The following is a 27,393-nucleotide window of genomic DNA, read 5'->3' on the forward strand; positions in this document are numbered from 1 at the left end:
TTTAGATTATCTTTCAAGATGATCTCTGCTGAATGGAACTGGCTAAAACCAAGTTTCTTGCCATGACAGAAAGTTGCCTTAGCAGAAATCTATGATACACATTAAAGATAGGGCATATTCTACCATATCTTGGTTTAGATTTAATACATAATGATGAAATTGTTGCTCGACTGAAAATTGTAGCCAACTATGCGCTGACATATTAGAAGTTTGATCATTTGTAGTTCACTTTTAGGATTCTTAGGTTAAGCTTAAATACAGATGCAATTGGAAACTAGCAGTGCACACAATTAATGTTCAGTCTACAGGATGTCACACACTGCTTGCATTGTACAAATGCTATCATTCATGACGACGCAGTGAATTGATTTATTTTCACTTGGCATATTACAGAGTTCACTTGACAACACTCTCAGGAGACTTTTTGAACAGCTTCTCTTTGGCTGCATGTCCTGGAACCAGTGCCTTGAATTTTTGAAGTTTTTGAAGTTTTGAAGGTGGAATAGTCCTAACTCTATGTTTATGGACTGATACATTCTTGAAGGGATTTTCATTGCGATGACTTGGATCCATAAGTGCATAGACATCCTGTATTTGAAGCACTGAAAAGTAACACTCCAGTCCATCATTTCCCCCCATACCAAGTGATTACTACCATTCAAAATATCCAATTGATCATGGCATATCAATTCAAACTGCCATAAGAATTCATCCTTATGGTGAGGAAAGAAACTTACCATCAAAGAGGACACTAGTATTTATTTCAGGGGAAACAAAAAAGTGAGGAATTGCAGTTGGTGAGTAAACTCGATGTGCACTTGTCACCACACACATCAAGCCCAAAACTACCATGCAGTTATTGCACCAGATCAAGTATGTGATGATGTACATGTATGTGAAGATATCACGAGCAGATTAAAAAGAAAAGTTTATTGCTGTCAAAAATGTAAGCCAGAATAAGCGATGGAGATTGCATCAGTGATGTTGTCGTCATAGCGACTTCTCCCCATCTCTGGCAGTGTTGCTCTGGTAGGTGAAGCCTCTCTGGAGGATGTGCAGCAGTCGTTTTAGGATCCTGACGGATTGCATCCTGCTCCCCGGCTGGCTCTCGTAGACACACTCATAGAGGAGCTCAGACAGTTTCCCGTCCACATCGTAGGGAGCATCATGCAGCAGACCACCTATGTAATGCAAAAGGAAAAAAAACAACAACACACAAACAGATGAAAAGTTTGGGAATGTAGCAAAAAAAATAAACTACTTTTGCATTCCCATTGTTATATAGGAGACTTACATTATAATGAAATCCTCGGGATCAGCAGTTTTCTTTCATTTTAGACTTTTTTTTAAAAGCCAAAGGGAATTTTGCATAGATGTTAGTGATGATAATACTAGGACCTGACTTTTACTTCATCCTAACAAAATTTCATGTCCTGTATCTCTGTAACTGAAGCATAAGATTAGCATTCCAAGTGACATCATTCTATTCTGACATGTAATTTGATACCTTTTTAAAATGTCTATAACATTTTTGATATAATGGCACACATATCACCAGAATGATAAAATCGTGTTCATCACTAAATTCAGTGGTGGATCCAGAGGGGGGTACACCGGGCGCACGCTCCCTCTTTTTTTTTTTTTGCTTAAAGGAATCGTACAGTTTTGGTTGAGACCTAATTTCAGGTTTCTAACATTTTTTGGTGAGATAATGAGAAACCTCTTATGAAATATGAAAGAGCATGTAATTCTATGAGGAATTCAACGTTTATTTGATGAAAATTGGTTTTGAAATGGCTGAGATATCCAAAAAAGAGCGATTCTAATAAAGTGTGGGACCCACACTTTATTACGATCGCTTTGTTTTACTTTGTTTTTGGATGTTTCATTCATTCCTCACCCGATTTTCATCAAATAAACTTTGAATTACTCTTAAAATGGTATGCTCTGTACTGTATCATAAGTGTTTTCTTGGTATCTCGCAAAAAGTTAAAAGCCAAATTCTCATCTCCACCAATACTGTACTATCCCTTTAAAGAAAAGAAATAAAAAGGAAAAATGGTGGGGGGCGCATGCGCCCCCTTTACGGAATTCCTGGATCCGCCCCTGAAATTTACTGCAAAATGTTAGTTACCAGGTGACAACAAAAATGGTGCTTACTACATCACAGATAAATCTAACCATTGTCTGTATTTCAATAGCAGAAAAGATCCATAATTCCAATGTATTCGTGTAAACACAAAGCTAATGTCTCGTTCCTGTTCAGCCAAATATGGTTTGCATCATCGCACCCCACATGGGAAGAGATTTTTGCAGCACATGTGCAGTTGGAACACTTCACACAGACTCTGCATTTATCAAATCTTGCAAGAATTGCATTCCAGCTGATCCTTGGAGCTGCAACATCACAATCTCATTGCGAGCATTACTTAGTTACAGACCGAGTGAATGAAATCAAAGATTGAGTGCAAAAACATTCATCGGAGGAGTCTGAACAGTCACCCTTTGACATATAACTCACATTCCTCCAGATGGACGACTACAACTAATTTGTGGTTAGCAGGGTGCCAGAAACAGCACAGAGCCTTGCATTGTATGAAAAAAAAAGGCTGGGAAATGCATAACATGGGGGAACTAATTTGCACGGCAGTCAAGAGTAATCAGCACATTTTTGGAAGGAATTACAGCATTTTCTAAATCTGCAGTGCACACTTGTCCTGAGATACAAAATCACAAACCTTGGAGTTTATGGCATGCATTTCAGCCGAGTTTCAAGGGAGAAAGGGAGAGCACATATGTTCACTGAAGCAGGACAAATGGGAGTGAAAACACAGCTTATATAATAATAATGATATCGTTGGCTGAGAACAGAAAGGGATTTATCACAATTGGGGGGGGGGGGGGTGGCATCTTAAGTTATTGGTATCATGTTGTACAGCTTTAGCTCCTATGGTATCGACATTCTAAATTATTCTGATTTTCGGTAAAATGTTAAAAATTAAAACTGCAAGATTTTAATTTTTAACACTAACCCTACGTTTGGAACAATCTACCTACCTTTGATTAAATAAACTTTTTTACTTCATGAAAATTGATTGCTTCATTTTCATTTACACTCAAATTTTAGAATGCGATAGAACCCTTCTCGTTCTCAGCTGATGATATGACTGTCTGTAACCCTGAAGAAGACATGTGATACGTTGGACATAATACATTACTGATCTCCAGCTCTCATCTTTTATATATGTGTTATTGATGGAAAGGAGTACAGATGTTGAGGTTTGGAAAATTCAGCAGTCTGCGGACAACTGATGGAGTGGGGATCGAAGCAGTAGACTTGTCATTTCTTGTGGTAGACAATCATGAATCATAGATATTTTGTGTGGGGTTGAAATTCAAGGTCAGCTTTCTGACTTCCTCAATCGTTTGTCCCCGATGCTCTGCTAAAATCTCTGGAGCACGTCTGATGAGGGTTCCTCAGTAGGAAATCATCCATCTTTTCTCCTGGCAGGTGCAGCTCGGGGGACTGTCCTGGGACTGTCCTGGGCCTGTCCTGGGACAACTGATAGAGATTTCAGGAGCCAGAAGGCACTAGATTCAGCAGAAAAAGTCCCAAACCTCTCAACCTTTTGTCTGAATTGCCACTATACTGTCCTCTAGTAACTCCTCCATGTGTGAATATCTATAAAGAAGGTGTTTAGAAGCCTACAAAGCTCATTGAATACTGAAACTGAAAGTAGATCATAATATCAATATAACAATCTACAACTTTGTATGAGTATACACCAGCCATGTCCACTGTGATTAACCTGATGAGTCAATTTTCATATATCAAATTGATGGTGGGCAGGTGACCAAAAAACAACAGAGCAGAGCTGTTACATGTCATTCCATATTTCTTTTCTCTGGGGCAAATAATCATATCTTGGGAATTCTACCATCCAGAAGGCAAAGGGCATTTCAGATTAGAAAAAGAAGTTGTTTTCAAACAGGTTTGGAAGCATGTTTCATGCTAACTGAGTGAATTTTCAGAATTCTAAAAGTAAACTTTACTCACATGTTGTTTGCTCTTGCAGTCACTAGATAGACTCATCAGATGTCCACACACTGTTACTCTAAACATTATCAGAAATGTGCTCAAGAAGTGTGGTTACAAATTTAAACTTACTGATAAAGTGTATCTTCATCACGTATCTTCTTTCTGACAGCTTTAAAGAAAGCTGATATTAACAGGTATATTATTGCATGATTTATCTGATTTAAAAAAAAAGTTTGTATGATAGAAAAGGTGCTGGAGTGGATTTTTACATTTCATGCAGAGAATGAGCATTTCTCCTCTTGGAATGGCAGACTATAGAGATCCTCAGAAAAGAAAAATTAAAGTCCTTGGGATTCCTTCGGCAACAGAATCAAAAACGCATGTGATGGCACACCCTGACATAGATTATATGTGCCATTGCATACAGTTTGCACAGCCATGGCAGAGGAATGTGATCAGGCCTTAAGAATCCAAGAAATTGACAGTTTCCACTGCAGGGGCGGATCCAGGAATGCCGTAAAGAGGGGGCGCCTTTATAAGATTAAAGGGGGCGCATGTGCCCCACGTTTTTTTCTTTTTATTTATTCTATTTTAACAAAAACTAAAGGGGGCGCTCCCCCTGGATCCACCACTGCACTCCCACAGTATATTGGAGGTCCATCTGCTGCTGCTTCTACATTGTGCACTAAACTTCTTAAAAAGAAAGAAGTTTTGACACCAAATATGTCAAGCATTCCTGAATTAGAATCACGACTGGAAAGCACAATGCTCCGTACAGATGAAATGCTATATCCTCCTTCTCAACAGCACCCAACTGAGGTACTTATGGGATTTCTGAGAGAATTATGTAACTTTTCATAAACTAGAGGATTGTCGAATTGAAACTAACCTGGGCCAAGACTGACCCCGTATCAAATGTTGCTTGCAGAGTAATCCAGTAATGACATATGGGAGCACACAAGTTTTCTGTGCAAACCATCTGCTACAGCGCTGACAGACATATGTGGGACTGTTCTGTTTTCTTATCATTATCGGTGGTACTGATCAGAGATCGCATGGGTCTGTGAACTTGGAGTACAGACCTGGATCCCATTTCATATAACTTGTTATCAGTGACAACTGCCACATTTCTGTGACAAATTTGCTCTGAGCTCATCAGACGCAAGGATTTCAGTAGCTTGTAACGACTATCGCAACTTGTCACTGATAACCTGATATCTGCAGCTTTTTGTCTGTGAGACAGTACGGTTCATAGAACCATGATGGCTTACAGTATAATGCTTTTGTGGGCATGGGATAAGTCTAACTGAGAAGCTTGCTACAATCAGGGAGGTGAGTCTCACCTTCCTGCTACAACATAGCCAAGAATTTTAAAAACTTGGAACTAAACTGCTTGATATTTCATACGGCAAAATGAAAATTAAGTCACAGTTATCTGTAACGTAATAATTCAAAGCACCTTCTGTTTCTCATTTTGGTGAGAAATGTATTCACGTTTGGTAAAAAAAAAAAGACGCAACATAATCAATCATGCTATAATTTCTTGCTGGAAACATGGTCAGTGGCTCCAATTACAAAACTTTCTAGTCTTTTAAACATTTAATCACTTACCACTACATGCTCATTTCTGATCAGTCCATGTGGAACAGAAATAGATTTCTCTGATTCATAAAAGAAAATAATCCACTAATTCTAATGCTATAGGGTCCTGACGCTGTATGAAGATGAAGAGTTTCTCAGGTGTCCATAGATTACATTTTGCATGGTTATACAGATCCATACTGATGTAGCAGAGTCTGGGCATATATTTTTCACTAAGTTTTTTATTCTTTGCAACCTGAATAGAAACTCTGGCATAGTAGGCAACAAAGCCAGGGTATATGGCTGATTAGGCCTAGTATGATTTATGTCACCGCCAATCCAAGTGTCAAAATCTTCACCCAGCTGCCATGACCACTTACACAAAGCGGCTCAGAAGTAAACTGAAATCTGTCTCCAATGTATAAATCATTTGGCGCCAGATGCATCACAGCACCCAAGCTGTACGGCTGCACAATCTGGCGAGGGAGGTGAGTAGGATCGAGAGTGACTTAAGGGCTTTTTACACTTGTGTTTCTTAACCCCGGACTTTCTCTGACCCAGGACTATCGTTAGTCCCGTACCAATTTTTTCAGCTTTTTACACTCGCCAGTTAGTCCCGTACTATCTCTTGTCCGGGGCTAAGGAGAAAACTTACCTTTTTACACTCGTATTTCTTAGCCCCGGACTTTCCAAACCACATGAATATTCATAATTACGCTGTGTACTGTACACGTACACGCACGCACCGGCAGCACTTGATTACCTCGTTTCTGATTGGTCAGTGAGGGTCGGACTTCGTCTCCGTCGCTTAGCCCAGGATTATTTTTTCGTTCTGTTTACACTTACTTGCTTGGCACCGCAATTGCGGTGCTAACCCCTGCTATTTTGCAGGGCCAGATAGTACCGTACTATCGGTGGGGCTAGCCCACTTTGGCAAAAACGAGTGTAAACAGAAAGTGGGCTAAGGATAGTCCCGTACCAACGGTGGGGCTAAGGCCCCCCCTTAGCCCCACCGTTGGTCCGGGGCTAAGCAAAATTTTACAAGTGTAAAAAGCCCTATAGCGTTACCCAGGAGAAGTCACACAGGAAAAGTCACACATTGAAGAAAGGCACCAATAAGTCATAATAAGTCAAGTTTAGATAGGGGGGGGGGGGGATGGGAGGTTGTGAAAATATATGGTCAGTTAGTGATTCAGTCTGCATGGTTTATAGCAGAGGCTTGTGACTATGGGCTAACAAACAGCAAAGAGGTGACACTGCCTTGATAGAGCAAGGAGTTTGAAGCTCATTAGCTATTGAGATGCATTGTGCAAGCTTGATTTGTCGATCCGATATTGATATCAATGGTTAACATCTTCAGTAGTTCAGTTTTCCCAATCAGCGACTACATGGCTGGATGCAGCTATTCTATCCTTTATTGTCATAGAGCACAGCGGAGATACTGTCTCAAGCGATGACGACTAACCCATTACTGCTTTCATCATTTGAAGTCTGCATGTTGAATTTCCATTTCATGTGGACAAATGTCAAAAATATCATGCCAGCCAGTTTGCATATTGGGGAAAGTCTGCAATAACTGGCTTCAATATCAGCCATCAACTGCCATCAAGTACCTAGCAAAGAGACTCAACATTGTTGCCTGAGTGATCATGAAGTATACTATTTGACAACATGATAAGGAATGTCTGGATATCGATTGGCACTGACATGCCTGAAGTTCACTTTTTTTTTTTTCATCCACAAAGGGTGAGCTGTACTCTTGGGGCTGATTGCGGTGAAGGAAAGAACAAGTCTAGCTTCCAGAACATGAAAGAGAGAGTCTAAACACCCATCTGTAAGTAGAATGGCAGAAAACTCTCAGGCAGGGGCTAGCAAAGAAAGAAAGAAAAAAAAAATGAGAGGGTGAGGTTCCACGTAACCACGCACAATTTCTTCTATAAACAGGTTCAACTTGGAGTTCAATTCCTTAATACGTTGAAAGATGCGTTCGAGAGACGGTTGCCATGGAAAAGTGCAGTTTGGATGCACCTTCCAGAGTTAAATTCCGCCGTGGGATGAAAGGAATTCTTGAGGGGAATTAACACTTAATTTTTGTGATATGCAGGGAAGAATTAGGTTATGGTGCTATGCCTGTCCCAGGTGCAGTCAACAATGCGCTTCCACAAGGGGAGGCTTAAATACCTTGTCCATGGTATCACACATCACTTTCTATTCTATTTTTGATTTGACAGAGTGCAACAAACTTGAATGGGAGCTGGTTAGGGATAAAAGCTTATTTGCCCTTCAATATCCTTTAATGGAATTTGCAAATCTCCCTATTATGGAAAAATTAGGCTAAACCTCCCATACACCAAGAATAGCTTAATTCTAACTTCCTTTATGTCTAGTGCCATACTTTTTGCTTTTATTTTTGGATGCTTCTATTTACATTTTGTCTTCCTAAGGAGAAATCAGTTATCAATACATCAACTTGATGAAAACAACAGCTATAATGAATACTATGCTGGAATGATGCCAATAGTGCTTACTGCTGTTGTTTTGGTATCAAACGAGACAATGCATCACTCAAAAATGTAAAAAAAAAAAAAGATGGGGAAACTTGTTGATTTCAGGAAATTAAACATTACTTAATTCATGTGGTAAAACTAAAAGAATGTTTTTGCTTTGACAAACCAGCATTTTCAGCATTCAGCATTTCATTTTGTTTTCCAAAAAGATCAAAATACTGGAAAACCTCCAATTTTGAAATAGTTCCTGCAATGCCACTTTAAAATAATTGGCATTCAAATGTATATGTGGCGCTATCAAGACAATAATAAACCTAACAGATGCTGTGTTTCATTTTCATGCTCCCGAAATATCTGAAATCCTGACTCAGATACGGAAATTATTCATAGCTTACGGGGATGTATACTGGAAGTTAATCGATTGGCACATCAATGTTAGAGACAAGCACATAAATTCACACATACACCCCTCATATGCCTTACAGCTTGTTTATTTGTATCTGCACTAAAAATGTCATAAATATAGAAAGCTGTTTTCAAGGCAGTTTTTTTACAAAACAAAACAAAAAACAAAACAAAAATCTTCAGGCAGTCTGATGGGGATTCAGAAATATAGGGATGGCTTGCTGCCCTTTCTTTTTCATCACTTCTCAAAGTTTTCTGTTTATGGATTTAAGCTTACGGAAAGTACTGCCTCTAGATGGGGCTGTGACAAGCTGCCAAAACAGTGAATGAGCCATTAAGCAGGTGGAATTGATTTGTGAGCTCCACTTCCAAACACCTGTAGGGACATAACCCACTTTTCTCCCCCAGAATGAGGTCCTCATTTTGGGATCGTGTCAAGGTGTCATTTTTTGTTGCCCAAGGGGACAGTTTGGGTGTTTAAAGTGGTTGTTATTGAATATACTTAATATGACACAATAAAATGTAAACTTCACAGTCACTAATCTGCTCTCTTTTCCATCAGATATCACATGATCTTCCCAATTCCTCAGAATATTTGCAAGTCATCATGGATGCAACTTTATGTGGCAATCAATCAAATGAGAGCTGACAGAACTGAGGTTGTCATCATTTTTTGCTGCAATTATGTAAATTACAATCAAGTCTTCATATAAGACGGCTAAAAAGTTAATTCCAGCTTCCTTTTGACACACATGAAAAATGTGAATAAGTTTGAAACCTCTTTTAGTTTGACCAAGGATGTGGGAGTAGTCTCTTCCCACCTCCCTGGTTTGACAATGAAAGTCTTGGAAGATGCCTCCAAACTGAAGGCAGCAGATGCATTTTAACCCGTTGAGGACGGACTGATTTTGCTACAACACACATTTCCCATAGACACCTGCCCAAGTACGCTCAGGACTCATCCTCAACGGGTTAAGAAATGGTAGGAGGATGAACAGATGAGGTGAAGACAGAGGAGGGGGAAGAGGAGGAGGAGGAGATGAAGAACAAGCAGAGGAAGGATAAGAACACCTTTGCATCTATTTATAGAAATGATACGAATGATCATCATCACTCTGTCTTTAAATCTATGTCAGATGAATTGAGATTGATGTGTAAGGGTATGATTTCTATAGCTTGCAGTTCAAATACTGATGGAGAGATATCTTAAGATAAGCATTGATACTTTCTTGGTAGTATGGTCATTTCACATGAAATGTTGAAGGGAAGTCAACCCTATACCATCTCTTGCCACTTTTCTCTATCTCTCCACAGTATGGATATCAATATTCCTGCTGCAGAAAAGTGTGTTTGTGTGTGTGTGGGGGGGGGGGGGGAGGGAGGGGGAAGTAGGATTCGAAATACAAGCTGTTTGAAGCGGTGTTGCTGATTGGAACCACATTGCGGCCTGTGTTAAGATCAACATCCTCCCTCGGCGAACCGGTATTCTGCTATTGGAGCCGCGACACACCAAAGATAAAGTTGCCAAAATCCCCAATTCTCTTGTTTTTCCGTCCTGCAAACCATATGAGAATGTTTCAAGACGACAGAAAGATTTGTCCCACTATCAGAAAATCCCCGAGGATGTCTACTTAAAAATATCAAGAAGCATTTTTTGTTTTGTCGAATTTCTCTAAATCTTTGTGGGTGTTCTTGCACTTTGTTTTTTATCCCACAGATATTCCCTTCAACAAATATATACCATCCTTGAGCTCCACAGATGCTGTGCTTTCACATGTTATTTGGAAGCAAAGAAAGTACACTTTAGATCCAGAAAGAGCTGTGTGCCTTAGATTCAACAATCAGAAACACATGATCAAATGCGTTTATGATGTACAGTTTATTATGGAATGCACCTCCTCTGGAGGGGCACAAACTTTTACAGCTTTGGAAATGCACTGAAGGGTGGGGATGGGGGGGGGGGGGGGAACAAAAAGAATGACCTGCAAATCCTGGTGGGTTATCTTAGCTAGATACGAATCCACCTGTTGTACTCACAGGTAAACCAGAGTTCACAGGAGTTTGTGTGGATTGTGATTTCAAACAGTTTTTCAAGACATTGGAGGTAGTTGCGAAGGATTGTCAGTTATACACATGCACACACACATTTATAAACTTCTGAATTTGTACCTATGTCAGAAAACAAGCTTGTACTACTGGAAATAGACCATACAAACAAACATACTAACATTAGTTGTAGAAGTCTTTGAACTAAGCTTTCTAGTCAACTCGTTCACAAAAATTCATGCTCGTAAATGAAAAGGTCTTATGCCTGACTTAATACATCAAATCCTGAGAAAATTTTGCTACAGAAATCCTCTTCTTGCCCGCATAACTTGGTAAGTCTGAATTTTACTGGCCTATGCTATGTTGGAGATAGATGAGACAAAATGGTTAAATTTGATATTTGTGCACAGAGGGAAACAGAGACATTGGAGGTAGTTGCGAAGGATTGTCAGTTATACACATGCACACACACATTTATAAACTTCTGAATTTGTACCTATGTCAGAAAACAAGCTTGTACTACTGGAAATAGACCATACAAACAAACATACTAACATTAGTTGTAGAAGTCTTTGAACTAAGCTTTCTAGTCAACTCGTTCACAAAAATTCATGCTTGTAAATGAAAAGGTCTTATGCCTGACTTAATACATCAAATCCTGAGAAAATTTTGCTACAGAAATCCTCTTCTTGCCCGCATAACTTGGTAAGTCTGAATTTTACTGGCCTATGCTATGTTGGAGATAGATGAGACAAAATGGTTAAATTTGATATTTGTGCACAGAGGGAAAAAATACAAAGATTTACCAATTAGAGATAAGAGATTTACTTGAACTTGATCATGTGCTGCCAATTTAAGGATAGGTTATAAATTAAGTGATCTAGAGGCTTGTGATATTTCTGCAACCTGAAAACATGATGTAAAATGTCCAAAATAGGGTTCAGATAAAAGAAGAATCTGTATTCTGCCCTGTTAAATACTAACCATGACTTAATAAGAATAAGCTTGAGAAGAAAATGACTTTATGGGTTGATGCATAATTTTTATGCTTTTCCACCTTTTACTGAAGGAGCATATATGTGTCACTTCAGCACCATTATCACGCATTATGGCAGGGCTGCACACTAACCCATTTTTTTCTACTGGTCCGGCCTGTCCATCGGACCTGTAAGTACCCAGTCTTTCCATTTTTTACTAGTTCATTCCTGAAAAAGTTACTGGTCTGATAGTGATTTTGGACCAGTGCTTGTGTGCAGCATTGATTATGGATTCACTGTTCGTGTAGTCCACACCTTAGATATACCAAAAATAAAGGACTAACCTATATGTTGCTGCTTTGGGGTGTTGGCTGGCCGGAAGAAACTCTCGTACTTAGTAGTGAAGAGATCAGAGAGGAGAGAGTGGCAGGCCATCATGTACATGAACTCGACGTGGAGTGGGACCTCGCTGCACGTGGCTGCAGGATCGGTCTGGAGTTTCTTGGCAAAGCTGTTGAGGCAGTCCTCGTTGCATACATCGGTGCGGTTGTGAAGGTGAGGCTGGGTGTCTGGGGCTGAGGTAGAGGTAATACCAAGGAAGGAACAATCCAAAGAGGTCACCTTCAAAATCATCTAGATTCACTTCAATGTAAATTACTGCTAAGGGAACTGTCAAAAAAAAATCAATCTACTGTTCCATTGTAAGACTACAGAATTTTGACTTCCTCCAGAAATGTATACAGAATGGATACTTCTTTCTCCCAGAATGTGAACAAATTGCTAATCTTTTCTAGGAGTTAGAAAATAGTCAGGTGATTGAGGGTCAGCTAAAAATCTAACAAGTACTTTACACATTTTGAAAGTACCTCCCGATGTTGAAATTTGGGGGAGGGAGGGGGTAAAAATTGATGTTAATCAATAGTCCCTCCTTGTCAGCCTGAAATACATTAGATGGACTGATCTAAGGGTTATCAATCACTACCTTTTTAAGTAGCAAAGTTTGGTTTGGGCAGAACAGTAGAAAGTCTGTTCATTGTGTTGCTGCTCGGAACCAAGTTTGCTGACAAACTGTACTACAAGGATTCTGTTTCCTTGGTTGAATGCTCTCCTACCCCTAATCTGACGACCTTTTCTCAATCAAAGCAGCCTAACCTAGTCATTTATTACTCATTAAGGAACCTGGATTGCTGTCTTCACAATCATTGCATGCTTGAGCAGTACTGAATTTGAGATACACAGGCTAAGTAAGCAGCTATTAAGAGTCCATTATCCCCCTTCATTACCCTCAATTTGTTCCTCTTTATCATGTAATCTGTCCACATCCATCATTACTTTCTTGACCTTTGACCTCAGGGATGACAAAGGATTAGAAATGTACCATTTCTATCATCAGGGATTTGCAGCCCTGTAGGCAAGAAGTATTCAAATTCTAGAATGTTAACTATCATCATCAATCAACCCATATGATTTAAAATAAAGTCTTCAAAAAACTTGAAAGCCGACAAGAAATTTGAACAGTATATTCTGATCATACCATTAAGGAATAGATGATCCAAATTATAAATTACCTTACCTGCAATTTTCCATAGCTTTTTAGTGCTAATAAACAAAAATTACAAGATTGTGAAGCATTGAAAATTTGCTCTGAATGGAGTTAATTTTTAAATGAATATTACTACAATTCAAAAGAATGTTACTAAATCACCCAATGTAGGATCAGATCGGAATTTGAACCTAACGACAACTTTGATGGTCATGGGCAAAAGTCTTCATTCGTTCCGTACTTTCGATTACAAGTATCACTTTGCTGCAGTTTATAAGGTGAGAATTTCCTCCGACTTCAAAAATGATTTGGAAAGAAATATGTTCCCATCTTGTGAGCGAAGTCATATCAAAGAGAATGTGATTATTACTGGGCATATGAAGCAATACCAGTTTTATGAAAATGTAGGATATTATGAAGTGTGTTTGTTGATGGAGGAACAACAGATAGAACACACTAAAAGATACTAGTTAATGAAAGTCTAAAAATGTCAATGCTTGTAATTCCAACTTTCTGAAAATATCTTTCTCCTCCCAAACGTCATGCAATATATACTGAAAATGCACTGAAATTCTGACCTTGAATATAAATGCTATTTTCTTCTTAATGTAAGACAGTATATATGAATCATGATACAATCTATAGCCTCATGATTTCTACTGTGAAAAAATAAATGTCATAAGATCAACATGTTTTTTTTTCTGACTCTTGACATGTAATGATGTTAGAATGCAATGTCTTTGACTGATGACAAACATGGTGAAATTGCACACCACCTGCTCACATTACTCCACAAATGATTTGATGAAAGCTTCATCTGATCATGTAAGGTTGGGACCAACTCTCATATAAACTTACTTAGGGCTCTGCTAAAAATGACCAGAATATGTAATTGAACTGAACTACTAATGACAGGGCTGCCTATTCTCATGCTCGCAATTCACCCAATTCTAACTGACTCACTTTGATAAATAAATTTCATGCTGAACCAGATTGAAAATTGTCAAATTGTTTGTTGTTTTTGTTTGTTTGTTTATTTGGTTGGTTGGTTGGTTGTTTTTTTTTTTTTTTTTTTTTTTTTTTTTTTGGGGGGGGGGGAAGGGGGTAACACCTACCTTCATCACCAGCCCCACCCCTCCCCCTTCCCTACCTCCAACTCTCACTCATGGCTGCCATCCTTGCAATGATCAGAAACAAAAGCCACTAGATTGTGTAGCCAACTTGCATTAATGATGATACAGAAGAGAAATTCTGAAAATTATCATACATGCCATGAAACTACATACTGAGAGAATTGTCGCAACACTGCCAAAAAATGAGCCAAAAAGACAGAACAAGATACTCCTACCCTAATATTATGTTTTGAATAAGTCTACAGTGGTGTTGCATCTAAGAACTCTGTGGAAAAGGGATAGCATAAAACCACTTGACCACAGTAACTGGTGTCTTGGTCTCACTGCTTCAGAAGGATGTGAGCCAAGTACTGCCATAACTATATAGCTTTAAAGGGAACACAAACCCAAAGAGCAATGTGGATCGAGTAAAAGCAGTAATATTAGTAGAACACATCAGTGAAAGTTTGAGGAAAATCAGACAGTCGATGCAAAAGTTATGAATTTTTAAAGTTTTGGTGTTGGAACCGCTGGATGAGGAGACTACGAGAGGTTATGACGTATGAGTGGACAATAATATAAAGAAAATATAAAAGGAATTCCACAAAAATTCACTTTTCTAGCAAAATGAAAGAGTACTTGACTAGCCGCTCTTAGAAAGCAGGGGGAATAAGTGCTACCCCTAACATATGTCAGTATCAAGTTGATGGAATATGTAATTTTCATGAAAAATGAATTTTTATCGAATTCCCTTTATATTTTCTTTATATTGTAGTCCACTCATACGTCATAACCTCTAGTAGTCTCCTTACCCAGCAGTTCCAACACCAAAACTTTAAAAATTCATAACTTTTGCATCGATTGCCCAATTTTCCTCAAACTTTCACTGATGTGTTCTACTAATATTATTGCTTTCACTCAATCCACATTGCTCTTTGGGTTTACGTTCCCTTTAACTGCTAGCTTAAACTGGTATCATGCCACTGTTTTTATCAGACAAGGTCTGATCATCCCAGACAAAGGTATGTGGTATTAAACAAAATACAGAATTTCAGACAGTGACTGGCTTGTATGATGGCACACATACAGAACTCATCACTTTAACTGAAAGGTAACGAAAATTACCGCTTAAGGTATTGATCCTACAGAGTAGCGTGCCTGGTTGTGTATGGATGAGAAAATAAAATGCACCTTCTACTAATCAGAAGCCCCCTTGAAGTTAAAGGATTCTCTCAACGTGGAAGCCGTACATCAGGAACACATAAATTCACACCAAATAATGTTACAAGGTTGAATGCACTGTTTACACCAACCTCAACAAAATGTGACAGATGCATTCAAGACACACACAAATACACGATACAAACAAAAGGGGACAAGAAGCAAACAAACATTTTGTCTCAGGATTATGTGCTCAGACCTTGCTGAGAGATTAAAACCTAAATTGCCAATTAAGTGAATACAATGGTAAGAATGTGAAACTGAATTTGCAATTTGATAGTCAGTCGTCACCAGACTGGTATGCTCTCAAGACAGACAAGACACTCGTTTCTCCTTCTTGTTATTGCAAATCAGCAAAGATGCAAATGCATCATAGTTTTTGTATGGAGCTTCTTCTCTTGTAGGGAGAGGCCTACGAAATGGGTGTGACAGCTTATGAAAATAACAGACAATCCACAATTTAGAGGAAGGACAGACAACAGAAATGCTGTTCAAAATTACCAAAGAATAGCAAAGAAAGTTTGCTTAAACAAGAGGACCATGATATATCCTTTCTCCTGTTTTGACCAAGGCTCAGATGTCCCAGGAATCTTGGATTGCATTTTGTTCATTGTTCAATTGCAGTCTCGTAAATTGTCTTTGTTCAATAAATGTGCATGCATACCCGCTGGCGCTTGGTTAATGTGGAGTTAAATTTATTCAGTATACATGATAAGAATTTCTGGTCCTGATTCAGAATTGTATCTAGATCAAAATAAACAAATACTTAGTAGCAAACAGACTATCCAATGTCTGGGAGAAAAAGAAGACACAGTTTCTGGTGTTTATTCATAACAACTTTGGTTATCCTTGCCTTGAGATTACATATTTTTTGAAGTAGCTTCAGAGCAGAATTGACAGATTTTGCCTTGAAGAGTCTCATCATATGATCACACCATTTGAATTATGAATATAACGGAAGAAAAGGCAGCGGAATCGTCAGTTTCGCTGCTGCAATTCATGGCTATGATATCATCCATAAGTCAAACAGCAGGCCTTGTGAGCAAGGCAGTCAACACAGGAAACACATCTGACACCAAGGCCTGAGGATGATTTGGAGTGGCCAAAATAGATTTCACAGCATCTTGAAATTCCTGACAACTATCCTTGATATCTTTTTTTTTTCTTTCTTACTCTGCCTTCCATCTGGAGATATACTCATAACTCTTTTAGTGTGATATCTGTCTTCGTGTTTCTACATTTACAGTACAGTAAATACTTCTTAGTTTGATGTTTTTGATTTTTGAGCAGACCAACCACAATTTAAACCATTTAACCTCCTGTAACATATTTCTCAGTAAATACAGAATAAAAACACTAACAACAACAGTTATTGTGCAGTGTGAGTTAAGCTGTGTTGCAACTGACTATCCCAAATGTTTCTATACCGCTTGTTTAAGTCTCGAGTCTCAGATGTTTACTTCATAAGAGGATATGAAGATTTACCATCAAAGGATAACTCCTCCTTTTTTTCACGAGGTTATATATATACAGTAGTCTTATTCACGGAGAGGTCAATCACCCTACTCCTAAGGCGTGATAATTGAAGAATGAATGGATGTAACCTCCCTACTGATGTCATTTATCTGAGTAAGTCCCTTCAGAGCGAGATCACAACAACAAAGCCACCCAACGGTGTTTGTCTGGACAGACAGTCTGCGCATCTTCAAACTGTCACGTTCCATCATTTAAATATAAACCAGATCTACAGGCTTTTAGTTAGATCGGTCAGGGATCAGCTGTCCAGGTCTGAGTGACCGCATTTCCTGCGAGGGGAAGGGTGACCGAAATCACCCACGGGTACCGAGGGGGCACGCTGGTTGGGTGCAACCCCTAGGTTTCCATGCTTGGTCACTTAGTAGCTCCATGGTCACAGTGATGAAGATGTATCGCACAGAGTTGGCACTCTGTCAAGTCAAGTTTAAATTTTTCATGCTTGCCAATTCCATGGCACTCTTGCAGTAAAAATTGCCATATCATTATGAAGGTTATCATATCTTTTCTTTATAAGTGCATTGTAATGGGGGATTAAAGGGGCATTCCATCCTGAATATGTTGCTTGGTATAAACACAGAAAAATCAGAAAAGAAGATCAGTGAAGATTTTGGGAAAAAATAAGGTGCACAAAAAATTATGAATTGTTAAAAGACAAGTCCACCTTCATATACATGTGGATTGAGTGAATGCAACAATATTAGTAGAACACAGCAGTGAAAGTTTGCAGGAAATCCGACGATCCGTTCCAAAATAATGAATTTTTAAAGTATCTGCGCAGTCACTGCTGGATGAAAAGACTACTACAGTGCATGATGTCACATATGTACAACGATATAAGGAAAATGAAAAGAGAATTTCACAAAACTTTATTTTTTGAATAAAGTGCACATTTCTTCGACTTGTTACTGATGTATCTTAAGGGTAATATCATTCCCCCTGCCTTCTGAAAGAAAGAAGTTGAGTGTTCTTTTGATATGTGAGAAAACTGAAAATATGTTGAATTTTCTTTATTCTGTCTTTATTATTGTTGTACACATGTGACATCACAAGCTATAGTAGTCTTCTCATCCAGCCTTGACTGAGCAAAAACTTCAAAAACTCATAACTTTTGAATGGATTGTCCGATTTTCCTCAAACTCTCACTGATGTGTTCTACTAATATTGCTGCATCCACTCAACCCACATGTCTATGAAAGTGAACTTGTCCTTTAAAGTTTAGAAAGCAAGACAAATTGGTAAATCTGTGTGACACAGATGTTGAGCTGGCTCTCCATTCTGTTTGTATACAAAAGTAACAATTTTTCACTTTTCTAATAAGAAACATTTTCTTCAGATTTATTCTTGGTAGGTGCCTACATAATAAGAGCAATAAAGTTTTTCTTTACATGCCCTCCTCTGAAAATATGTTCCATCTGTGCAAAAATATTTGAGTGAAATGACAGTTTGTGATATTTTGTGTACAAAACAAACGAAGAGTTGCTCAACACCTACATCACACAGAGTTGCCAATTTGCCTTACTCTCTTAACTTTAGCAGTTCATAACTTATTTGTGTATCTTATTTTTCCCCCAAAAAAATTCACCTATCTTCTCTGATTTTTTTTTTTCATACAAAGCAACACTATGTCAGGATGGACTTTCCCTTTGACAGAGCAGATTTTTTGGATACTCTATGTCAATCTGACTATGAATGATGTCGTCCTCAACCCGACATTCATACTTGCAGTTGGTAGTATACTTATTCTATTCAAAAGCAGCAGGAGGCAGGGAGACCGAGAAAGACCCATGCATCACCCACTTAAGGTCTGCCTAAGGCGTGGCTGGAGCCAGCCTCAAAATAGGTCTACGCCAACCACAAAGGAGGAGTAGTGGCATCTTGGCAGGCTCCATTTTTGTACACAGCCTCTGGAGGTGGTCTGGGGTAGGCATGAGGATAGATTAGGTTAGAGCAACTCTCAATCAAGTTTTTGTGCCATGGGACACCATCATGTAATAAGAAAAGACATGCTTTAATGTATAAATCCATACCACATTAAGTTGATATTTAAAAAACCCCAATAAATTTCAGATTGACAGAGTAGCAGAAGCTTCAGCAAAATCATACATTCTGATAAAGTTATGGAATTTTAGGTTGTCATATAATTATATTCATACCAAAGTGGTATTGATCACAATATGCTAATTAGCTGAAGTAGTGATATCATCAACACAACTTTCCATTAGTTTATGAAAAAAAAAATCATAAAAGCAATGTTTAGGGTTGATAATGCAGCAACTAAAACCCTCTTTCCCATAAAAGTCATCATTCCTAGCCTACTGAAATATCTAATAAGTTTGATGTGAGGAATACAATTTGTGCCTTTTTGATTTCATGTGAAAATATGAAAAATTTAGTGCAGAATTGTATGCATGGCGATGTGAGGTTCGTGAGGAAATGTCATCATTACGTAATCTAAGTCACATATGTGAAGTTTCTAAGCTCCTTTCGTGTGAAACATGGTGAAATTCAACAATTCTATACCTTCCTTTTTAAGGTCTGAATTTGGTGAAATTTTGAGCATTCTTTTGGCATTTACTTCTATTCATTAAAGACAACTTGAACACAATGTGGTGCTGCAATTTCTGTCTCTCCATTCAGGCACAAAGACCAGAGCCATGACGAAGAGCAACCCATAGCTGCCCCATGATTGAACCTGCGTGCCGGTGTAACACAAGAACCACCTCCAGACAAATGCATTAATGGGATATGGACTAACCTTGATCTAGCTGCACTGAAGGTGACTTTAATCAAATAATATATGTGATGAAACTGATAAGATATCAATAGGATTGTGTATTCAGGGAAGATATGTGGGTGTTGTTACTCTCTATAGAAATCACTCTTCCTTTGTGTTTTGTGTTGGATGCAGGCCCAGATGAGTAAATCAAATGTTTTATCTTTTTTTTTTTAATATCACAGACACCAACATCTGTGTAGTGCACCTTTGACAGCCTGTAAGTCACCGAGAACTACCAAAGTTGAGGACAATATCTCCTGTCATATTTGTTTTCCACTGAAAGACTGCACTTCTCCACTTCTTTCTTCTAGCGCAGCCCTTGCCATTCTTTATCTGCTGCCCTCGTCTGTCTTACCGAGTCGTTACTGGGACTGATAAAATCTTTGGCTGTCAATGTCCGCTGATCTTTGTCCGATGGGAGGGCTGAGGCTGAGGCATACTGGTGTCTCATTCATTCCTTCCTTCTCATACGTCCTCCCTTGAACCCATTTCCAATATGCCTTTTGTTACTTCTTTATAAGTCCAACAGGATGGTAGTTTTTCTCCATGGATGCAGTACTTACTGTATTATGTATATGTATTCACACAAGTATCTATTTAGTTCTCTTCGTTTTTCTTTTCTGGGAAGTGAGAAGAGATGCATAAGTCAAAGAAAAATTAAGGGAAACAATTTATCTCACTAAAGAGTGACTTGTACAGGGATTTAAAACACTATCATGACTGTAACTTACTTTCCATTCCAGCAGTTACTTATATTGATTGTAAATGATGTGTGTAAAGTCCCTTATTCTTGTTTTTTTATAAAGAATATCAGGATACCTTATTAGAGAATATGGCAAAGCATTTGTAGCAGTTATGTCATCTTAGTCTTATAGGTGGTAAAGTGAATTATTAACATCTTGTCTTAACTAATTATTCAGAACTTCAATGGACCAGTCTACTTTTTGGGAGGGGTGGGTTTATAATGAAGAAACTAGCAAAAAGAGACTATTATCTTTGATATGAAACCAAAGATTTTTGTTTGAGGAGAGAGAGAGTGGATAGGAGGGAAGGTGTGCTCCCCCCCCCCCAAGTTGCATGATGACCAGCACATGTATATGAAGAAGAAAGTGTCCTCGCCAAGACACGTGAATCATTTGGTGCATGAAGCACATCATTAGGACCGTGTGTTTGCCCTACTGGAGGGCCCCATCGTGTCCAAGACTGCATGGAGAACCACTTTTCTTGTCCAAAAATCAGTAAAATGTGCTCAAATTTCAAACTGAGTAATGCAGCAAGAAATTAATCCCAGGTGGATGTGAAAGTTAAGCAAGGATCAGCCTTGGCTGGCTGGCCATGCTTTTCTGACATTTCACACGGTAAACCAATCCTGAACAGATATCTGAGAAATCAGTTAATAGTCTGCAGGACTGAAATGCACAAAACAGTCTCCCCTTTAATTTGCTTGTTTTCTTATCAATCCAGCTAGAAAAGTCTTATGAATGGAAAATGTAATGAATGTATGTTTATGTATTAAAAATTGCATGTTCCTACAGTTTCTAGAGTTTGTTTGCAACTGCATGTATCATTCATGTATGTTTTGCAAGAGGAATTTGAAGGCAGAAAATAACCAAGCATTCTTGTACCATTACATTTATTAATGTTTCTTTTTAGAATATGCTATGCAGAACTGTTGATCCATGTGACCATTCATTAATAAGTTGCCTTTAAAACAGTGAAACAAAAATATATATGTTTATACTTAGTTTAACCCCAAAATTAACCATAAGCCCAAAAATCGTTCTTCCATTACAATAGAAGGGTTATTACCCTTTGTCTTCACGATGTAAAAGAACATGAAGTGAATGATGTATAAGTGATGATCAGCAAGCAATGATTAATACAGTGTTAAAAATATCCGACAGTCACTAAACTTTCTGAGCCATAACTTCTTTTACTTTTGTTGGATTTCCCTGAATTGACACGGCTCTATTCCTTTTTTTGTGCATTGTTTTTATCACGAAATCCTCATCTGGAACAAATTGTCCTATACTTCTTTGTCAAGCCAACTTTCAAGTTATTTTTAGTGTGTGTGTGTGTGTGTGTGTGTGTGTGTGTGTGTGTGTGAGAGAAGATTTTGATGCATGAGAGCTTTCATTCAATGGAACAATGTGAAGTGCATTTATGCTGAACAGACATTCCATTGTGAAGATAAAGTGGCCCATTATAATAAAGCACCTGAAAGAACTGACAGGTAATGGTAAAGAGGCCCAACGAAGTTAACCCATTCATGACTAAAACCAGGCATACACTGCAGCTAGAAGGATGAACTACAGCTTGCAGGTAAGGGGTTACGGATGGTGTAATGTGTGTAAACAGGTAGGCGAAACAACGTCCCTGGATTCACATGAGTCATGGCATAACAAGGTGTGTGCCTTTCTAGGTAGACCAGACCAGGTGTGGAAATCCTCAGTCATGGTCTCAAGGTGCCAAATCATGATGAAAATAAAATCTCTGGGTTACAAATCACTTACTGCTGCAGACATCGGAGGAAATTATGCATATCACAAAAGGCCAAATATATATCCGGTCCTCACACAAATCTGAAAATAAGCACTGATTACGCTAATGAGATGGTTATTGTTTTGTCTGTGCACTTGAAAGTGAGTTAATGAGCCTTACATTGCAAGTCACTGCATTTTTTTTTTCTAGTCACTCCATCGGGATAGTGTAAGGATTTGTCCAAAGTGTTTGTTTCGAGTTACTTAGGTTTCCATATCTAAGTTTCTTTTGTAATTCTGCTTCTTATATGTAACAGTAGGCCTATATCAATCAAATGATTTGTTGTATTACATGTGAGGGGAATGCACCCTACAAGCACTGCTTTTTAGCATTTCCATATACGTAAAATTCTGTAAACTTATCTTCTATCATGCATTGTCATGTAATTTAAGTATTCAATTTCTGTAAAATATTTATACGTTTCTGTTGGAAACGAAAACCAAAATATAAATGAACTAATGAATGAATGAATGAATGAACGAACGAATGGTACACATTTGAATAGGAAAGGAAAGGGGAAGTAGGGCAAATACAAGTCACAGCTCACAACTCACATGGTACTGGAATCTGTTAAAGGACAAGTCCACCTTCATATACATAAGGATTGAGAGAATGCAGCAACATTAGTAGAACACATCAGTGAAAATTTGAGGAAAATTTGACAATCCGTTCAAAAGTTATGAATATTTTAAGTATCTGCGCAGTCACTGCTGGAAGAGAAGACTACTACAGTGTATGATGTCACATGCGTACAACTATATAAGGAAAATGAAAAGAGAATTTCACAAAACTTTACTTTTTGAATAAAGTGCACATTTCTTCAACTTGCTACTGACGTATGTTAAGGGCAATATTATTCCCCCTGCCTTCTGAAAGAGAGAAGTCGAGTGTACTTTTGTAATGCAAGAAAAATGGAAATATGTTGAATTTTCTTTATTCTTTCTTTATATCGTTATACTCATGTGACATCACAAGCTATAGTAGTCTTCTCATCCAGCCGTGACTGAGCAGAAACTTCAAAAATTCATAACTTTTGAATGGCTTGTCCGATTTTGCTCAAACTCTCACTGATGTGTTCTACTAATATTCTTGCATTCACTCAACCCACATGTCTATGAAGGTGAACTTGTCCTTTAATAGGGCTACTCCATATGTGTAGCCACTAGTTGTAGAGAGCACCTTTTAGTGACCCAGTTTCTGAATTCAGCTGGCCTGGAAATATGGTCTAACAAATTAAAGAGAAATTCACCTATCTAACATTAATGTGTGGCTTTACTGACTACTGAAGTATTAGAACATATCAGTGAATTTATGAGAAAAATCAGATGATCTGTACAAAAGTTCTGATTCTAAAGTTTTAGGTAAATCTAAGCGCCATCATCACTCAATAAGATGGCTACAATTTATGATGTCACAGGTGTGGAATGATATACTATTGAAATATAAAGAGAATTCCACAAAATTTCATATGTTATGACAAATACACATTTCGTTAACTTGCTATGGACATGGAGTAAGGGTAACATTCTCCCTGCCTGCTGAAGATGCAGTGTGCTAGAAATGTGAACATGTAGAATTCTCTGTGTATTTTCTCTTTATCATTCTGCTCCTGTGACATCACAGCCTGTTGTAGCCTTCTTTATACTGAGCAAAAACAGCACATGGATTTAATCAAAACTTCAATAACTGCATTGCTTTTGAATGGATTGTTGGATTTTCCTCAAACTTCCCTGATGTGCTCTATTACTCTTTGTGCATTCACTTAATCAACATAATGTAGTAATTCCACTTTAAAGGGATAGTACAGTATTGGTGGAGGTGAGAATCGGGCTTCTAACTTTTTGCGAGATACCAAGAAAACACTTGTGATATAGTACAGAGCATACCATTTTAAGAGGAATTCAAAGTTTATTTGATGAAAATCGGGTTTGGAATGACTGAAACATCCAAAAACAAAGTAAAACAAAGCGATTGTAATAAAGTGTGGGTCCCACACTTTATTAGAATCGCTCTTTTTTGGATATCTCAGCCATTTCAAAACCAATTTTCATCAAATAAATGTTGAATTCCTCATAGAGTTACATGTTCTTTCATGTTTCATAAGAGGTTTCTCATTATCTCACCAAAAAATGTTAGAAACCTGAAATTTGGTCTCAACCAAAACTATACGATCCCTTTAACTAAAAAAACTTCCCAGTTTTAGACTCTGGAGGTCTATTTGCATCATCCTTTATAAACGATGTTTCAGGATATACCTGTCACGTTCCTCTTGTCGTATACTTTGAACTATTCAGGAAATGACCTAGAGTGTACTTGGGCTGATGTAGTAATAAAGACATGCATAATTAATATCATACATTTTAATTTCCCTTGAATAATTGCAGCAAAATATTCCTGTCCTTTTTTCAGCACTGTTTGCAGTTGTTATTAAGTTTTCATGAGAAGAAAAGCCAAGTATTTTCTAGTCTTTATTTGTGGGTTTCAAAACTAATCCAACGGGAACATGACAAATGTTTGCGTAAAGGCTGAAATGTGTCGACGTCATCATTGTTATTCTCACAATTTGACTTACACCCTAGTATTCTGTCTCACAGATTTCCATGATGTATCATGATTTCTCTTACGGGATTTGGCATCTGTGTTAGATGTAAAACAAGATTTCATACTTCGCAACTAGTTTATCATGGATGTGACATCCAAATGACACACAAACTTACACTGTAACTGACTTTCCTGTACAAAAAATAAGGTCAATATTACGTGGGACAACAAGACCATATGTGGACCTTTAAAGTGGGGAATGTCTCCACGCCCCAGTCTGTTCCCTCTAAACATGTGTGGAATCCTGGCGTTACATACAACTAACAGACAGCGCAAATATTACATTTTTGATCAGATCCGAGGGAAGAACAAAGAGTCTAGCTTACAAATACAAACACATTATACCCACTCCTATCTGTATGTCATCTTAGGAATGTCCAGTGCTTAGCCAAACACACTGTCTCCTTGGTTATTTGAGTTGGCGCTAGGAGACCAGTGGACACATTCGTGATGGCCAGACTAAACACAGTAGAGATAAACTGATGTGTATCTCTAGAGGCTCTTTTGATTCTGTAACATGCACAGCATTGCTCTTTAATCTCCATCATTTGTGACAATACCAGCCATGGCACTGTGAGGAAAAATATGTTCAAGCCTCAACATTTCTCCACATAGAAATACTATCTACTTTCTTCACTAGTGGGCATACATTGCAGTATAAATTTCTATTTTTCAACCACGAGGCAATTCTTATTGCATTCATCACATACACACAGATTCTAAATGGCATAACATACTGACCATGGAAACTGTTAATTTGGCTAAAGTCATGTTTAAAACTGATGTATTGTTATCTTTGCTCACAACCTTTTCATCTGTGGATGTAATGCTACAGTTTGGAAAGAACAGATTTTTATTCAATCTATTTTTTTTTTCTTCAGATGGGATTTTCAAATTTGAATTTCCTTGCTTTTGGCAGATCACTAACATGCTAGCATGTTTGGGAAACGGCTTACACAAGGCTAAAGCCTCTTACGCAATCAAAATGATGACAAGTTTTATTCAAGAAGAGACAGTGTGCATATATGCATCCCTTTTGTTGTCTGTGAACACAACATGAAATCTTGTAAAACAAAAGTTAATCTTCTTACTATGGCACAAAGGATTTTCTTTGCTGTGGTCATTGACTCTTTTATGTCTTTACAGTCATTATGAATTGTTAAACCAGCAAGTTAACTTAAATGTATTGTCACAAAGCATTTGATATCTGTGTAGGCTATTTCACAAAAATTCAACATGAAAACTGCCTTGCTTCTACCATGCTTATGGAAAGAAGTTATCATGTATTCAATTGAGTATGACTGTCATCTGATGTTGGAATTTCATCTTAGTTAAAAATTCTAGTTAACTACAGTATGCAGGAAATGATATCCTACTTCAACAATGTGTATGGATTCATTCATAGCAATCTTCACTTTGATGGCTATTTTGAGTACTTGCTTGTTAAACTCAGCTTGCTTAATATTTCTCACACTGTAAATGTGCTGATCAAATATCATGATGGCCTAAACTGAATACTAGTATATTGTAAAGTCCATGTATCACATGAAATATAGAACTTCTACCCCCATATAACATAGAAATTTTAGAAAATGAAACTGTTGCTAATTTTGGATAATGACTGTTTTGGTATTAATAAACATTACTTCATAGTTTTCAATATCACTGTAGGACTATGAACATATAGTCACATTTAGGACTTTGAAAATCAGGAAACAGTGGTGGTGAGAAACAAATAATATCAAAGACAAGAATGTTGCATTTATGTCAATGAAGGGCAATTTGTCAGTCAATTGCAGTAAAACCAACTTTATGCAAGAATCATGAATTTGAAGAATGTCAAAGTCTAAAATAGACCATGAAGAAAAAAAGAGAGAAAACATTGGAAGATGATTACTATGAAGAGAATTAGGAGAAATTTAAGCAAATTGACCAGTATTGCAATATTTTTACAGTCTTCATTTTACTAAATACTCAGGTGTGATCTTTCACTATGTCTTAGAATGTTTGTGTGTGTGTGTGTGTGTGTGTGTGTGTGTGTGTGTGTATGGGTGTGAATGTGGTTAATGATTGACTTGGCTGTTTGGTGCGAGGCTTTGGGTGTATTTGTTTAGAGGCCATCAACTCAGATCTTGGGATAGTTCCAGTCACCATGGAAGAGAGCATGTGGATGTGCTTAGAAGAATCCAGAGGGTATACCACTCATCATTTTTAGTAGCTAAAAGCTACAATTCTCTTTAAAACACATCTCGTCAGTCACTCACAGATCACAAATTTATTTTAATATAAAAATGAAACAACTTATCCTTCCTTGTTAAGTGTCTAAAATGCAATAATAGGACTTTTCTCATTCCCAATACCCCATCACCAAAACCCCCATGCATACAAACTGACCTTAATTTCTGAAACCAAATCTTTCTAATTCCATTTGTCATGTACAGTTTGAGCTGTATCAACGATGTATCAACAATGGCAAGGCATGCAAAAAAAACACTTCAAGAGCTTTAA

General features: G+C 37.8%; 1 protein-coding gene across 1 annotated transcript in view; it reads right to left on the reverse strand.

Annotated features, from left to right (window-relative positions):
* Positions 1-990: 990 nt before the first annotated feature.
* LOC139740345 (divergent protein kinase domain 2A-like) overlaps positions 991-27,393 on the reverse strand; it is a 62,892-nt gene continuing 36,489 nt past the window's right edge. Inside the window, exons 4-5 of the mRNA XM_071650939.1 lie at positions 11,900-12,130; positions 991-1,181 (exon numbers count right to left, since the gene is read on the reverse strand). Of these exons, the coding sequence (XP_071507040.1) occupies positions 991-1,181; positions 11,900-12,130 (422 nt within the window). The remainder of the gene's footprint in view (positions 1,182-11,899; positions 12,131-27,393) is intronic.

Source organism: Diadema antillarum, unplaced genomic scaffold (assembly GCF_040938485.1).
Source record: "Diadema antillarum isolate AM-2024a unplaced genomic scaffold, OU_Dant_1.0 seq00000847_RagTag, whole genome shotgun sequence".
NCBI classification, from domain to species: Eukaryota; Metazoa; Echinodermata; class Echinoidea; order Diadematoida; family Diadematidae; genus Diadema; species Diadema antillarum.